The following is a 17,511-nucleotide window of genomic DNA, read 5'->3' as shown; positions in this document are numbered from 1 at the left end:
GCTCTGTCTGAACATATCACACAGTTCCCAAGTTTCAAGTCGGGAGCCGTTCTGTGTATGACGAGTGCTTGTCCCACTTGTCCCTGCTGTAGGACCCCATGGGCTGTGCTGACAGCTCCATGCAGCTCGTCTTACTTACTAAGGGCCTCCAAGCACGGGAGTGGCGCGGCTGGCGGTTCTGCCGCCGTGTGTTCCTGTAATTGTTGGTTTATTGCTGGCTGTGGTTGTCGCTCTCTCGCTGTGCCTCGTTTAGCACCGAGCGTCATCCTGGGAGGGGACAGAGAAGCAGTGCCTGTGGGATCTAGCACCATCGCCGGGTCAGGCGTCACGGGGGCTCCGGGGGACGACTGTGCACGGGGCGGGCGTCCAGGGTGGTGGAGGGGGGAGCGCCATCGCCGGGTCAGGCGTGCACTGAGGCTCTGGGGGACGACTGTGCACGGGGCGGGGTCCGGGGTGGTGGAGGGGGAGCACCATCGCCGGGTCAGGCGTCACGGGGGCTCCGGGGGACGACTGTGCACGGGGCGGGGGTCCAGGGTGGTGGAGGGGGGAGTGCCATCGCCCAGTCAGGCGTGCACTGGGGCTCCGGGGGACGACTGTGCACGGGGCGGGGTCCAGGGTGGTGGAGGGGAGCACCATCACCGGGTCAGGCGTGCACTGGGGCTCCGGGGGATGACTCTGCACGGGGCGGGGTCCGGGGTGGTGGAGGGGGAGCACCATCGCCGGGTCATGCATCACGGGGGCTCTGGGGGACGACTGTGCACGGGGCGGGGGTCCAGGGTGGTGGAGGGGAGCACCATCACCGGGTCAGGCGTGCACTGGGGCTCCGGGGGATGACTCTGCACGGGGCGGGGTCCGGGGTGGTGGAGGGGGAGCACCATCGCCGGGTCAGGCATCACGGGGGCTCTGGGGGACGACTGTGCACGGGGCGGGGGTCCAGGGTGGTGGAGGGGAGCACCATCACCGGGTCAGGCGTGCACTGAGGCTCTGGGGGACGACTGTGCACGGGGCTGGGGTCCAGGGTGGTGGAGGGGGAGCGCCATTACTGGGTCAGGCGTGCACTGGGGCTCCGGGGGACGACTGTGCACGGGGCGGGGGTCCAGGGTGGTGGAGGGGGGAGTGCCATCGCCTGGTCAGGCGTGCACTGGGGCTCCGGGGGACGACTGTGCACGGGGCGGGGTCCAGGGTGGTGGAGGGGAGCACCATCACCTGGTCAGGCGTGCACTGAGGCTCCGGGGGATGACTGTGCATGGGGCTGGGGTCCAGGGTGGTGGAGGGGGGAGCACCATCGCCGGGTCAGGTGTGCACTGGGGCTCCAGGGGACGACTGTGCATGGGGCTGGGGTCCAGGGTGGTGGAGGGGGGAGTGCCATCGCCCGGTCAGGCGTGCACTGGGGCTCCGGGGGACGACTGTGCACGGGGCGGGGTCCAGGGTGGTGGAGGGGGAGCACCATCACCGGGTCAGGCGTGCACTGGGGCTCCGGGGGACGACTGTGCACGGGGCGGGGTCCGGGGTGGTGGAGGGGAAGTCTCAGCAGCACGCTGGACATGACTCCTTGGACAAGCTCAGAGTAGCCACGGGAGGGGAGGGGGCGGAATCCGGCATCGTGGTGGGGCAGCTGCGTCGGTGGGCTCCAAGGGGGACCAGGGCTGTGACTGATAGGCTTGCTAAGGTGCAGGTAGCATGGACACTGTGGGCGTGGTTCAGAGAAGGGAGGGGGCTGGCATACAGATGTGAGCCCCAGCAGCTGAGGTCAGTGCCGAGGGAAAGTTGAGGAGAGGGGTGAGTGAGGTAGGGGAGCCACAGAGCCAGGGGCAGGGGCTCAGGGGGTCCTGGGGCGGGGCTGTGGGGGGGAGGTCACGGCGCCCTGGGGCACATGGTGGCCTCTTGGGACAGGTGGATTTCAGAGGCCTTGGGAGGCGGCCGTGCAGAGGCCCGGCCCTGAGGCGGGACCTGGGCAGTGTGGAGGCCCAGGAGAGCTGTCTAAGACTGTGGTGCTGAAGCCTCCAGGTGCCCCTGGGGAGGCCCCGGCCGTCCCCGCCGCTACTGGAGAGAGCTTGTCTGAGCGTTCTGCAGGGGTGAGACAGAGCGTTCTGCAGGGGTGAGACAGAGCGTTCCAGAACACCGCGACTGGGTGATGTGAAGGATTTGCTGTTTTTCTTTTCTTTTTTTCTTAAATGCTTTATTTATTTATTTATTTTTTAATTTTAAAGGTTTATTTATTTATTTGAAAGGCAGAGTTACAAAGAGGGAGAGACAGAGAGAAAGGTCCTTGTCTGCTGGTTCACTCCTCAATTGGCCACAACAGCCGGAGCTGTGCCGATCTAAAGCCAGGAGCAGGAGCTTCCTCCGGGTCTCCCACACGGGCACAGAGGCCCGGGGACCTGGGCCATCTTCCACTGCTTTCCCAGGCCATAGCAGAAAGCTGGATCAGAAGCAGAGCAGCTGGGACTTGAACCGGTGCCCATATGGGATGAGGGCACTGCAGGTGGTGGCTCCACCTGCCACAGCGCCGCCCCCCCCCCTTTTTTTTTTTTTAAGATTTTACTTATTTATTTGAGAGGCAGAGTTATAGAGAGCGAGCGAGCAAGATCTTCCATCCTCTGGTTCACCCCCCAAATGGCTGCAACAGCCGGAGCTGCACCGATCTGAAGCCAGGAGCCAGGAGCTTCTTCCAGGCCTCCCACATGGGTGCAGGGGCCCAAGCACTTAGGCCACCCTCTGATGCTCTCCCAGGCCATAGCAGGGAGCTGGATTGGAGGAGGAGCAGCTGGGACATGAACCAGTGCCCATATGGGATGCTGGTGCTGCAGGCGGAGGCTTAACCTACGATGCCATAGCGCCGGCCCCAGGGATTCCTGGGTTTTAGGGGTGATAATGGCACCACGGGTTTTGTTTTTGATAGCTCTTTCCTCTCAGTGGTGCTTTCTGACACAGCTATAGTGAGTGAGTGAGTGACGGGGTCGCAGACCTGAGTCTACACGGATGGGGTCAGCCCCCATCAGTGAGTAAGTGATGGAGTCGGGGGTCCTGATTCTACACAGCTGGGGTCAGCCCCATCAGTGAGTGACGTGACGGGGTCGCAGACCTGAGTCTACATGGATGGGGTCAGCCCCTATTAGTTGTGGTTTTCCACTGTGTGTGGTAGCTGACCCCTATCCTAACTGACATGGTACAAGGTGGGACATAGGCAGGCTGGGAGTAGGTGGCTGCTGGTGGGACAGTGGGCGTGGCAGGCAGCTTTATCAGCTGGGCAGACAGGGGCCTCTCTGGGCAGCGGCCAGCCAAGGTGCAGGCGGCCACTGAGGGCTGGGTGCCGCCGTGTGCAAGCTGCAGGCAGGGGTGTGGCAGGAGAGGCAGGCGAGACTCATGGCGCTGACTGCTTCCACACCAGTGGCCAGGAGTGGTGCAGGCGTTCTGTAACTTTAGGGTTGCCGAGTGACGCGGGGACGACCTTTGGCACACTTGGCACGTCCCATCAGAGTGGCAGACGGGCTGCTGTCTGTCCTCGGTCCAGCACTGGCTTGGTTGCTCTGACGGCGTTCTAAGCAGGGCTCCCTTCCAGCTGTCCACCTGGTAAATCCTGCCGCAGACGTCCTGTGTCCTCCTCCCTGCGTTCCCGGCCTTGCACCGCGTCTCCGGGGAGCAAGCTGGCCGGCGGCTACCAGCAGTACGCTCAGCTTTTGTGCCGTGCTTTAGCTGTTCCCGTCGCGGGGGCGTTGGGTGGCTTCCCACAGTCTGCTGTGGAATCAGGCCGTCAGCATCGTGACGTGGGCACGGGGGACGCAGCTGGACGGTCCAGCTGGCGTGTTCTGCTCCCTTTGAGGGGCTGCGCGGGAGGCCTCCCCTCTGTGCGTGGTGTGTGCTCTGGGTGTGGTCTCATTTCATGCTAAGAATGACCCCGGGCGACAACCACTTTTAAAAAAAAAAAAAGATTTATTTTATTTATTTGAAAGGCAGAGTTGGAGAGAGAGAGAGAGAGTGTGAGAGAGAGGTCTTCCATCTGCTGGTTCACTCCTCAAATGGCTGCAATGGCCACGGCTGGGCCAGGCTGAAGCCAGGAGCTTCTTCTGGGTCTCCCACATGGGTGCAGGGGCCCAAGGACTTGGGCCATCTTCTACGGCTTTCCCAGGCCACAGCAGAGAGCAGGATTGGGGTGGAGCAGCCGGGACTGGAACAGTGCCCACGTGGGATGCCGGCACTGCAGGCGGTGGCTTTACTTGCTACACCACAGCGCCGGCCCCAAGGCCACTGCTCTTACAGAGGAAGTGGAGGCCCAGTCAGGCCCCTTCCTTGCACAAGGCCCGCCGCGCGTTCTGTACGGGTGTGTGTGGTCCAGGCTGCTAACCGCCCTGAGGCTGCTGGCCCGTGGAGGACGGTGGGCTGACTCTCTGATCTGGAGCCCCCACACGTGGCTGCCATCCCGCGGGGTGCTCCAGGGGACGGCGTCACTGGGGCTGAGCCGCTCACCAGCCACACCCTCCCTCGCCTCCCCTGGCGCAGATGGAGAGCCATGTGGTCTTGAGAACAGTGGTGTTCCAGAACCTGCCGGCCCCGGGTTCTTGTTTCCTGAGTCTTCCTGGGTGACGAGGTGCAGGCCGGAGGCCAAGGCGGGGAGGGAACTGGTTCCCGGGGTGGCTTTGTGGACGTGGAGGACTGGGTCAGGCCTCTCCCGGGGAAGGTTTACTGTCCTTCTGGAAGACGTCCACAGGGCCCGGTGCTCGTCCCGGCCACGCAGAGGAGTCCTAGTCCCTGGGGAGCAGACACTGCACCCTGTGGTCGACCCTCGCTCGGGGGTGGGGCACACACACAGACCACACACAGACACACACAGACACAGACACAGATACACACCACACACACCACACATACAGACACACACCACACACAGACCACACACAGACACACAGACACACACACCACACCACACACACAGACACACACACACCACACACACGCACCACACACACAGACACACACACCACACACCCCACACACAGACACACACACACCACACATACAGACACACACACCACACAGACACACACACACCACACACAGACACACACACCACACACAGAGGAGTCCCGGTCCCTGGGGAGCAGACACTGCACCCTGTGGTCGACCCTCGCTCGAGGGTGGGGCACACACACAGACACACACAGACACACACAGACACACACACCACACATACAGACACACACACCACACAGACACACACACACCCCACACACACAGACACACACAGACACACACACACCACACAGACAGACACACAGACACCACACACACACCCCACACACCATACATACAGACACACACCACACACAGACACACACCACACATACAGACACACACCACACACCACACACACACGCACCACACATACAGACACACACCATACACCCCACACACACACCACACACAGACACACACACACACACCCTACACACCACACACAGACACACACACACCACACATACAGACACACACACCACACACACACACACATACACACACACAGATACACACACCCCACACACCATACATACAGACACACACCACACACAGATACACACACCACACACAGAGGAGTCCTGGTCCCTGGGGAGCAGACGCTGCACCCTGTGGTCGACCCTCGCTCGAGGGTGGGGCACACACACAGACCACACACAGACACACACACCACACATACAGACACACACACCACACACACCACACACAGACACACACACACCACACATACAGACACACACACACACCCCACACACACCACACAAAGACACACACACAGAGACACACACCACACACACCACACACAGACACACACACACCCCCTACACACCACACATAGACACACACACACCACACACAAACACACCACACACAACACACACAGAGACACACACCACACACACACCACACACCCCACACACACACAGAGACACACACCACACACACACCACACACAGAGACACACACACCCCCTACACACCACACACACCCCACACACACCACACACACCACACATACAGACACACACACACCACACAACACACACACACCACACACACCCCACACACAGACACACACACCACACACACCACACATACCATACATACAGACACACACCACACACCACACCACACACACACACACAGACACACACACCACACACCCCATGCAACACACACACACCCCACAACACACACACAGACACACACCACACACCCCACGCAACACACACACACAGACCACACACACCCCACACACACCACACACAGACACACACACACAGAGACACACACCACACACACACCACACAACACACACACACCACACACACCCCACACAACACACACAGAGACACACACACACCACACACACACGCACCACACATACAGACACACACCACACACCCCACACACACACCACACACAGACACACACACAGACACACACCACACACACCACACACACACAGACACCACACACACACCACACACACCACACACACCACACACACACACCACACACACCACACACACACACACCACACACACACCACACACCACACACACACCCCACGCACACCACGCACACCACACACACACCCCACGCACACCACGCACACCACACACACACCACACACACACCACACACACACCACACACACCACACACACACACCACATACATACACACACATACCACACACACACACCACACACACAACACACATACACCACACACACACCACACATACAGACACACACCACACATACAGACACACACACACACCACACACACCACACACACACCACACACACCACACACACCACACACCACATACACATGCACACACCACACATACCACACACACACACCACACACACACCCCACACACACCACACACACCACACACACCACACACACACCACATACACACACACACACCACACACCACACACACACCCCACGCACACCACGCACACCACACACACACCACACACACACCACACACCACACACACCACACACACACACCACATACACACACACACACCACACACACCACACACACCACATACACACACACACACACCACACACCACACACACACCCCACGCACACCACGCACACCACACACACACCACACACACACCACACACACACACCACACACACACACCACACACACACCACACACACACACACCACACACCACACACACACCACACACACACCACACACACACACCACATACACACACACACCCCACACACCACACACACACCCCACACACACCACATACACACACACACCACACACACACACCACACATACAGACACACACCACACATACAGACACACACACACCACACACCACACACACACCACACACAAGCCCGCTGCGCCCTGGCCTCGGGCAGATGCCTACACGTCTATGGGACGAGCCCTGTGCACCCCGCGAGAGCAGGGGGTGGGCTGCCGCCGTCTTCACCCTGGTCCGTTCTCTGAGGCCCTCCAGCTCCGTCCGCGGTCACAGAGGTCGTCAGGGAGTGGGGCCATCCGAGCTGACCCAGCAGGCGGGGCTGCGGGGCCTGGCTTTGCCACCCCTGGGACAGGGCCCGCCTGTGCCGACCAGAGGTCCCGGTGAGCACCTGTGGCCCGCTGTGGAGGGGAGCAGCACGTGTTTTCCATTAGAAGCTGAGACAAGTGAGCCGTCCGCTGGCAGGGCCGGGTCGCCCAAGTCCTCGGAAAACACGGCACGAACTTCGGGTCCATCACCCGATGAGTGACACAGGGCAGCTGGATTCTCGCACCAACCAAGACCTGCAAGAGACGCTGCACGGGTCACTCCTCCGGTTCAGGAGCGCCTTCTGGACTTAGGAAGGAATAGGACAGTCCCCCAGGTCGCCCCCGCCCTGCCCGTGCTCAGCTGGGTCTTCACAGCTCCGCTGGGAGCGGCGGCAGTGCTGAGCCAGCTGGTGCTCCCTGCTGCCTGCGCTCTGTGGCCGAGCTGTGGCTCCACAGCGTCGCACGAGGGGACAGGCCCTCTCCTTCACCAAGGACTTCCTGGCTGGAGCCGTCACTGCCGCCAGCTCCAAGACGGCCATGGCCCGGCCGAGCAGGCCCGCTGTGCAGTAGAAAGGCCTCGTGCACGGCGTCGTCCGCGTGCCCCAGCAGCAGGGAGTCTGGCCAGTGTCGCCGGCTGCTTCCCCACACAGGCCCTCAACTTTGCCCTCCCGGACAAGTACCAGCAGGCATTCCAGGGCAGGCGGAGGGGGGCGTGGACAAGCACATGCATACGGAGGCATTATGCTGGCAGCCTGGCCTCCAGAGGGGCGGCTGGGCCACCTCCCCCTGCCCCATCTGCCCCGGGACTTCACGAGAACCTGCCTGGCTGCCGAGGCTGGGGAATCGGGCACTGAGCAGGGGTGTGGAGGCCTGGGGACTGCCTGACGGAGACCACCAGGTGCACGGGGTCAGGCACCCTCAGCTCCCGAGCTGCCTGTTGGCCATGGACGCCACAGCCTGAGAGCACTCCCGTGTGGTGAGCCCAGTGCTCACCCGGATGGTTGTGGCCAGGGGGACATCACTGTCTGCCCCTTCCACAGCGTGGTGGCGCCTGATGGTGCAGTGCAGGCACAAAGGAGCCGGCATCACTGCTGGCTGTGGGGGGAAGGTGCTCAAAGACGAAGCGGGGAAAGCCTTTGTGCTGGTCTTGCATGACGGGCTGGACAGTCACCCAGGGGAACCTGCGTCCCCGCTGGAAGTGGGAGCCAAGGGCTCTGTGGGACAGCTGCCTGTTACGGAGCGCTGACCTGCGAGAGTGCCATCTGTGTTTGTCCTGGCCAGGTCGTGTCTGTGGCGGCCTAGAAACGGGCTCACGGTGGTCACATCTGACCCCTGGCACCACGGTTCCAGGCAGGGAATCATGGCGTTGTCACAGGTCCGTGGCGGGTGACAGCCGTGGATGAAGGGGCCGGGGGCCGCTGCTCAAGCAGCCACATTGGCACCAAACTCCACTTTCCTGTTCCCTGGGGCTCTCACTGTCACTGTGGCCGCCAGCGTGGGTAAGGCTGCTCGGTGCTGGGCGTGTAGATTATGCAAGCATAGAGCGGTCAGAACATCCAGCAGACGTTTAGAAAGAAACCGTGACCCTTCTTGCTTTCCCGGTGAGCTGTGGGTTCCTAGGAGCCGACCAGACATAGGCTGGGCTGGGGTCTTCTCCGTTTCGGGGTTCCCTGGCTGTGGAGAGGGAACGAGGCCACAGTGTCAGGGCCCAGGCCAGGAGCGGCACGTGGGTGGAACAGGTTCCACAAGGAAACCGTCGGAAAGGAAGAACAACTATTCCCATGGCTGTGAGCAGCTCACGCAGACTGCTCGTGGGCGTGAGGGGCTCAGGGAGACTGCTCATGGCTGTGAGCAGCTCACGGAGACTGCTCGTGGGCGTGAGGGGCTCACGCAGACTGCTCGTGGGCATGAGGGGCTCACGGAGACTGCTCATGGCTGTGAGCAGCTCACGGAGACTGCTCGTGGGCGTGAGGGGCTCACGCAGACTGCTCGTGGGCATGAGGGGCTCACGGAGACTGCTCATGGCTGTGAGCAGCTCACGGAGACTGCTCGTGGGCATGAGGGGCTCACAGAGATGGCTGGGCCATCAGGAATCAGGACCAGCAGGCCTGGGGAAAACACTCAGTCCCTGTCCATCCTGGGGGTGTTGCTAGGAGACCATGGGAGCGGGCATGGGTGTTGCTTACCCATCCTTTTTTTGAAAGATTTATTTGAAAAGCAGAGTTACAGAGGAGAGAGAGAGAGAGCGCGCTTCCATGTGCTGGTTCACTCCCCAGATGACCACAATGGCCGGAATGCCAAGAGCATTGCATCTGGGTCTTCCAGGTGGGTGCAGGGGTCCAAGCACTTGGGCCATTGTTTGCTGCTTTCCCAGGCACATTAGAAGGGAGCTGGACTGGAAGTGGAGCAGCCAGGACTCGAACCGGCGCCATATGGGATCCTGTGTTCCTGGCAGCGTGTCAACCTGCTGTGCCACAGTGCCAGTCCCGAGTCAGGCAGGGGGGAGGTTGGCCGTCCGGTGATTTCAGAGCCTCTGGCTTCAGGATGGACCCGTGTGGGCTCACAGAGGGGAAACCGCAACACGGCACCTCGATTTAGAACAGGCAGCCTGGGGCTCCACCGAAGGACAGGCCTGTGGCCGGCACGAACCCTATTCGGAGCCTCTTAGCAGCCAAGGCAAAAAGAAAATGAGCTGTACTGTTACACACGGGGCCGGCGCTGTGGCATAGCGGGTAAAGCTGCTGCCTGCAGCGCCGGCTTCCCACGTGGGTGCCGGTTTGAGTTCCGGCTGCTCTGCTTCCGATCCAGCTCTCTGCTGTGGCCTGGGAGAGCAGTGGAAGATGGCCCAAGTCTTGGGTCCCTGCACCCATGTGGGAGACCTGGAAGAAGCTCCTGGCTCCTGGCTTCGGATCAGCCCAGCTCTGGCCGTTGTGGCCATCTGGGGAGTGAACCAGTGGATGAAGACTGCCCCCCACTGCCCCCGTCTCTGTGTAACTCTGCCTTTCAAATAAATTTTTTTTTTAAAAGAAGCACACACACATGTCTTCAACTGCAGGATTTTTTTCATGATACTGGGAAGCATATATCCAAGAGTCCTTATATAAAGGACTTTGATAACTGTAAACTTTTAGATGATTTTTTTCTTCAAATTTTTTAGCTCTTTTATTGCTTTTTCATAGAACTGAAATTCCTTTTATTAAGAAAATTTTAATGTATTTGAAAGGCAGAGAGACAGAGAGAGCTCCTACCCGCTGGCCCACTGCCAGGCTGAAGCCAGGGCTGCAGACACAGGCCGGGCCCCCTGCAGGGACCCACGTGCTCCGGCTGTGCGTGAGCAGAGCTGGACTGAGGAGCAGGCTGGGCCTGGAGCCCAGCACTCCAGGAGGGGCGGGCGTCCCGGCGGTGTCTCCGGGCGGTGCCACGTGCCTGCCCTTGGACTCCAGCTCTGATGTGACAGTTGTGCGGCCTAGACCGAGGCCACCTGCCGTTCCTGTGATTAACGCTGCCTGGAGCCTGCTGGAGACCAGCTATTTTTTTTTTTTAACCCAAAAGTAGACCTCAGATTCTGAGAGTTAGAATGGGTTTTGGCTGCTACGTTGGAGCTTAGATCCCTGAAGCCCTGCTTCCCGCGGGGGCGTGGCCTCGGCGCGCTGAGTCAGCAGACCTGAGCCCTGCTTCCCGCGGGGGCGTGGCCTCGGCGCGCTGAGTCTTCCCGCGGGGGCGTGGCCTCGGCGCGCTGAGTCTTCCCGCGGGGGCGTGGCCTCGGCGCGCTGAGTCAGCAGACCTGAGCCCTGCTTCCCGCGGGGGCGTGGCCTCGGCGCGCTGAGTCAGCAGACCTGAGCCCTGCTTCCCGCGGGGGCGTGGCCTCGGCGCGCTGAGTCAGCAGACCTGAGCCCTGCTTCCCGCGGGGGCGTGGCCTCGGCGCGCTGAGTCTTCCCGCGGGGGCGTGGCCTCGGCGCGCTGAGTCTTTCCCGCGGGGGCGTGGCCTCGGCGCGCTGAGTCAGCTGAGCACAGATGCCCTCCTGCAGGTGCTCCAGGCTAGTGGATCAGGGTGGCCCGGCTGTGTGTCAGGCAGCATTGTGGACGGGGCACAGAAGGGTGACGCTGCAATGGCCGTCACCACCAGCACTCAGTCCCTAGAGTGAGTTTTGACTGTCTGCCAAGCACTGATTCTGAATCACAAAAAAGGCCACACATCGCGGCCTGTTGTGGTGTAGTGGGTAAAGCTGCCGTCTGCAGGGCCGGCATCCCATATGGGTGCTGGTGTGTATCCCGGCTGCTCCACTTCCGATCCAGCTCCCTGCTAATGCCTGGGAAGGCAGTGGAAGATGGCCCAAGTGCTTGGGCCCCTGCACCCACGTGGGAGACCTGGAAGAAGCTCCTGGCTCCTGGCTTTGAATCTGCCCAGCTCTGGCTGTTGGGGCCATCTGGTGAATGAACCAGCGGATGGAAGCCCTCTCTCTTTCTCCCTCTCTGTGTCTGTAACTCTACTTCTTAAATAAGTAAATTAAAAGAAATTAAAATTATTTGAAAGGCAAGGGCAGAGAGAGAGAGGGAGGGAGCTCCGCATTCGCTGGCCCACCCCCAGATGTCTGCAGTGGCTTGGACAGGGCTGGGCTGGAGCTGGGAGCTGGGAGCTCTGTGAGTCTCCCAGGTGAGTGGTGTGAACCCAGTTACTGAGGTGGCCCGCAGGGGATGCTGGCGCTGAAGGTGGAGGATTAACCTCGGCGCCAGCCCCGCTCTGTCCTTACACCTGCCCTCCCTTGGCTCCTGGGATGTGGCATTCTGGTGGTTCTCGTATTTCACGGCTGCCATCCGGGGGACGGTGGGCACATTCATCCCTCACCGGATTCCCCAGCTGCAATGTTGCAGCATTCGCTGTATGCGCTTTTCCTTTTTGCTGGTGAGGCTTCGTGAAGGTGAGTTGCAGTCTTAGATTTGACCGCTAAATAATTCAGGCGGCATCTCCTATGAAGAAGGGTCTTACTTCATGGCCGCAGGAGCCTCATCGTAGTTAGTAGTTATTGACTACATTAATGACATCGCATCTTAAGCGAGCGATGTCCTGTGTGGGTCAGCTCCAGGCGCAGCAGGTGGGAGCTCAGCCCAGGTGAGCTGTGCTGCCTGCGGCCCTCACGTCCTGCCTCTCCCTCTGCAGGCTGCCCCCCGATCGGTGACCACATGGCCCACAACGTCACGAGCACCAGTTTCCAAGTGTCCTGGAGCTTGCGTTCGGCCCAGAACCACACCTTCCTCGTGCAGGTGTACAGGGGCGAGGTGTGGCTCAGCAGCTCCTGGACGGGAGCCCAGACCGTGGAGGTGGCTGGGCTGGAGGCCGGGGCCCTGTACGAGGTGCAGACCAGCTACCAGGGCTGCGGGGTCAATGTCTCTGCCACGCTGACCGTCAAAACAGGTAAGGCCACCTTTGGAAACCCGTGCCATCTGGGGACCTGTCCCCGTGCCTGCTCTGTGGGTGCTGGTGCTGGATTTCCTTGTTCCTCCCGGTATCAGCTCTGCAGGGTGTGCAGTGGCCGGTTCCCGCCGTCCCGCACCTCCTGTCTGCTCAGAGGTGGGGGCCTGCAGGACCAGCTCTGTGTCATTTGAAGCCCCTGGGAGGCCTCCGGGGGCGGGCACAGCAAGGGGTGAGGCAGGGCCTGTGTCACAGACCCCCGCCCGCTCCCCAGACCGGGGCTGGCTGAGCCGAGCGGCTTGTCACAGCCTGCACAGGCAGGAGCGAGCCTCGCCCCCCATGGGTGTGCGTGCAGGGCCGCCGTGGCCCCCGCTGCATCGGGGCCGGGAGGCAGCTGCTGCCCCTCAAGCAAACACAGCACACGCGTGTCTGGCGGTGGCTGGTCTCTGTCATCTGGCTGCGGGGGTGGGGGCCGCGTACAGAGCACAATCAGGTGGGGAGGTGGAGGACTTGCCCCCGGGCAGGCCTCTGGGGAAGTGGGGGTGATGTGCGAGCTGCAGGGCTCCCCAGCCTTCTGCTCACAGGTTCCTGATGTGCAGGGTCCTGCCCTAGGGCGGGGGGACCCCAGGCTCAGGGAATCGCCAGGACCTTCTGTGTGAAGACTGCTGGGGACTGTCCCATGCGCTGAGACCAACGCTGACTGTGACGGTGACGGAGGATGGGGGGGAGAGTCCTTTGATGATGCATCCTGTTAAAAATTATTTATTCAGTATTTTAAAAAAGATCTCTGTATTTGAAAGGCAGAGTTACAGACCTACACACACCAGAGACCAGAGAGAGAGAGAGAGAGAGAGAGCGCTTCCGTCCACTGGTTCACTCCCCATATGACAACAACAGCTAGGGCTGGGCCAGGCTGAAGCCAGGAGCCTGGAGCTCCATCCGGGTCTCCCATGTGGGTGCAGGGACCCAGGCACTCGGTCCATCGTCTGCTGCCTTCCCAGGTGCGTCAGCAGGGAGCTGGAGCGTAAGTGGAGCAGCTGGGACTTGACCCAGTGCCCCTGTGGGATGCTGGCGTTACAGGTGATGGCACCTGTGCGTGGCACAACACTGGCCCCTTAAAACAATTTGTTTTAGGTGGAGAGGGAGAGGGGGAGCTCCAAGCTCTGGTCCACTCCCCAAATGCTCCCAGCCCCAGCTGGGGCTGGGCCAGAGCTGAAGCCAGGATCAGGGAGCTCAGTCCAGGTCTCCCCCATGGGTGCCGGTAGCCATCACCCCGCTTCCTGTGACCCCCAGGCCAGGGAGCTGGGTCAGGATCAGGGAGCTCAGCCCAGGTCTCCCCCGTGGGTGCAGGGAGCCGTCACCCCGCTTCCCGTGACCCCCACTGGCAAGGAGCTGGTTCAGGAGCAGGGAGCTCAGCCCAGGTCTCCTCCGTGGGTGCTGGGAGCCATCACCCCACTTCCCGTGACCCCCAGGGCAGGGAGCTGGGTCAGGAGCAGGGAGCTCAGCCCAGGTCTCCCCCGTGGGCACCGGGAGCCGTCACCCTGCTTCCCGTGACCCCCATGGCAGGGAGCTGGGTCAGGATCAGGGAGCTCAGCCCAGGTCTCCCCCATGGGTGCCGGGAGCCGTCACCCCACTTCCCGTGACCCCCACTTGCAAGGAGCTGGGTCAGGATCAGGGAGCTCAGCCTAGGTCTCCTCCATGGGTGCTGGGAGCCATCACCCCACTTCCCGTGACCCCCAGGGCAGGGAGCTGGGTCAGGAGCAGGGAGCTCAGCCCAGGTCTCCCCCGTGGGCACCGGGAGCCGTCACCCTGCTTCCCGTGACCCCCATGGCAGGGAGCTGGGTCAGGATCAGGGAGCTCAGCCCAGGTCTCCCCCGTGGGTGTCGGGAGCCGTCACCCCACTTCCCGTGACCCCCACTTGCAAGGAGCTGGGTCAGGATCAGGGAGCTCAGCCCAGGTCTCCCCCATGGGTGCCGGGAGCCGTCACCCCACTTCCCGTGACCCCCACTTGCAAGGAGCTGGGTCAGGAGCAGGGAGCTCAGCCCAGGTCTCCTCCATGGGTGCTGGGAGCCATCACTCCACTTCCCGTGACCCCCATGGCAGGGAGCTGGGTTAGGAGCAGGGAGCTCAGCCCAGATCTCCCCTGTGGGTGCAGGGAGCCGTCACCCCGCTTCCCGTGACTCCATGGCAGAGAGCTGGGTCAGGAGCTGGAGCCAACATCCACCCCAGGCACTCTACTCTAGGGCACCACCCCCTCCCACATCCTCTGTGGCCCCGCTGGGGCAGCTCCCAGCATGCAAAGCACAAGCCCTTGACTTTGAACTTGGCTTCTCGTTTCTGAGCAGACCCCTCCTCTTCCTGTCATTTTGTCCTCTAGGTGCCCTGGGGAGCGGGGGTGGGGTGGGGGTGGGGGGAGGCACTTCTTCCCCTTGGCCTTGATGACGTGTGCACAAGTGGTAAGTTCCGTGATAACCCCGCAGCCACTGGCCCGAAGCTTGCTGGCCGCAGAGAGCTGGGCTGGGGCAAGCCGGGGGTGGCTGCGGCTCCCTGGGGAGGTGTGCAGAGTGACGGCACCTCTGCGTCGGTGCCTGCCGACTTTATTCTCAGTAACTGGGGAGATGGACAGCCCCTGTGCTACTCAAGTCTATCCACCTTCGCTTCTGTCCACGTGGAGCACAGCCTCCCTTAGGGAGAGCCCCCTCCCAGCTGCCTGGGACACGGCGGGCTCCGGAGGGGAGCGGTTTTCAGTGCAAAGACCTGGAAAGTTCCAGGAAAAACAGGACGGGGGCCACCCTCCCGGGGGCCTGTCCGGGCCCACCTGTGTGGCTGTGAACAAGGGGGAGGGGAGCAGCTCCCCCCAGGCAGTGATTGTGGGAGGGGTTTTGCAGCACGTGTGCCCGAGGTGCGTCTCAGTTCCCGCTGGCGTGGGCCGTGTGGCTCGTCTCTCGTCCCTCGGTGTCCCTGTCGCAGCCACACTTGTGTGCTGTGTGGGGCGCTTCCTGTGCTCTGCCGGAGATGCAAACGTCGCTTCCCTCCTCGGTCTAAGATTCCTGCCTCGGTCTACTGTTTTAAAAGCAATGTCTGCACGAAAGCACTGGCTCTTTGGGAACCAGCCCCGGAAGGGTTCTGCTCATCTATGCTCTCGTCCCTCAGAGGCCCGGGTGTTCGGCGTCACGGTCAGGATCCTGAACCGCAACCTGACGGAGCAGCTGCAGAACCGCAGCAGCGGGGAGTACCGGGCCTTCTCACGGCAGCTGCTGCGCGAGGTACAGAGCCCCGTCCTCGGTGTCCTGAGCGAGGACGGCAAACGCTCCGGCTCCACTCTGTGGTGGCTGCAGCCTCAGGCCGGGGGTGCAGACCGGGCAATAATTACGTGAAAGCGCTCCCCTGCCCCGATACTGGGCCGTCCTGGGCCATACCGCGACCCAGCGCCGGCGTGTGTCCCACGTGTGCGCATGGCCGGACCGTCTGCCTTCCGGCCTTGGCGTAGCTCCGCTGGTGGAGCATTTCCCAGGAATCGTGGCAGCCAGACCTCCCTTGCAACAAAAGGGAGCTGTCGCCGCGTGGCCTGGGGAGCCAGGTCCCACACTATCCGTCCCCCAGCGGATCGAGAGCCGTGACTTCCTGAACTGCCAGGCATTATAAAGAGTATGAGGTTTTATGTTTCCTGCAAGCCAGGCAGTTAGCCACAGAGCTGTGGATGCTGGCGGATTCCTGGACACAGGACACAAGATTCCTGGACAGAGACAGAGGACGTGTTAGTCACGGCACAGCAGGCAGCACGAGCGCCATGTTGGACTGGCTGTGGCTCCCGAGCCCCACAGATGTGGGTGGTGCTCATGTGTGGGCTGCCCCAAGCTAGGGAGCCCTCATCTTCTCTAACCGGCCTCGGGCAGCACTGCCTAAACCCTGCCCCAGAGGGGGACGCTGGCTCACTGGCCTTGGGCTCCCGAGGGGACCACAGTCCTCCCCTCCCGAGGTTGCTCATTATATGAGGGGCTTCAACAGCTCATGGAAAAATGGAATTAAAAGATAAGTTCGGTTCAAAAAAAATTTTTTTTAAAAGATTTATTTAAAAGAGTTACAGAAAGAGAGAGAGAAAGAGAGAGAGAGAGAGATCAGGGCTGGGCCAGGCTGAAGCCAGGAGCCAGGAACTCCGCTCTGGGCTCCCACGTGGGTGCAGGGGCCCAAGCACTTGGCTCGTCCTCCACTGCCTTCCCAGGCACATTAGCAGGGAGCGGGAGCAGCCGGGACTAGAAACGGTGCCCGGGGGCAATGCCAGCGTCCCAGGCAGCCGCTTAACCCGCTGTGCCACAATGGCCCTGGTTCAGAAATCTTGAAACCCAGCTGTGGCTTTTTCATAACACGCATACCCTCATGAACAAGCACCCTTGCAAAGATACTGTGGGACTGAAGTTAGATGGGGCTCGTACCTGGGAGACGCGTCTACACGAGAGCCCTGTGCAGGGGTGGGGTGTGAGGTCCCAGGGAATCCCCTCTGCGGGTGCTATTCCCTGAGCCTGCGGG

General features: G+C 61.4%; 1 protein-coding gene across 1 annotated transcript in view; it reads left to right on the top strand.

The window, feature by feature from the left end:
• Nucleotides 1-17,511, top strand: part of UMODL1 (uromodulin like 1) — a 51,171-nt gene that overhangs the window by 13,181 nt on the left and 20,479 nt on the right. The window contains 2 exon segments of the mRNA XM_062174778.1: nucleotides 12,733-12,987; nucleotides 16,138-16,250. Of these exon segments, the coding sequence (XP_062030762.1) occupies nucleotides 12,733-12,987; nucleotides 16,138-16,250 (368 nt within the window).

The sequence above is a fragment of the Lepus europaeus genome, chromosome 2, assembly GCF_033115175.1.
Source record: "Lepus europaeus isolate LE1 chromosome 2, mLepTim1.pri, whole genome shotgun sequence".
Lineage (NCBI taxonomy): Eukaryota > Metazoa > Chordata > Mammalia > Lagomorpha > Leporidae > Lepus > Lepus europaeus.
This window is presented reverse-complemented; position numbering and strand designations above follow the sequence as displayed.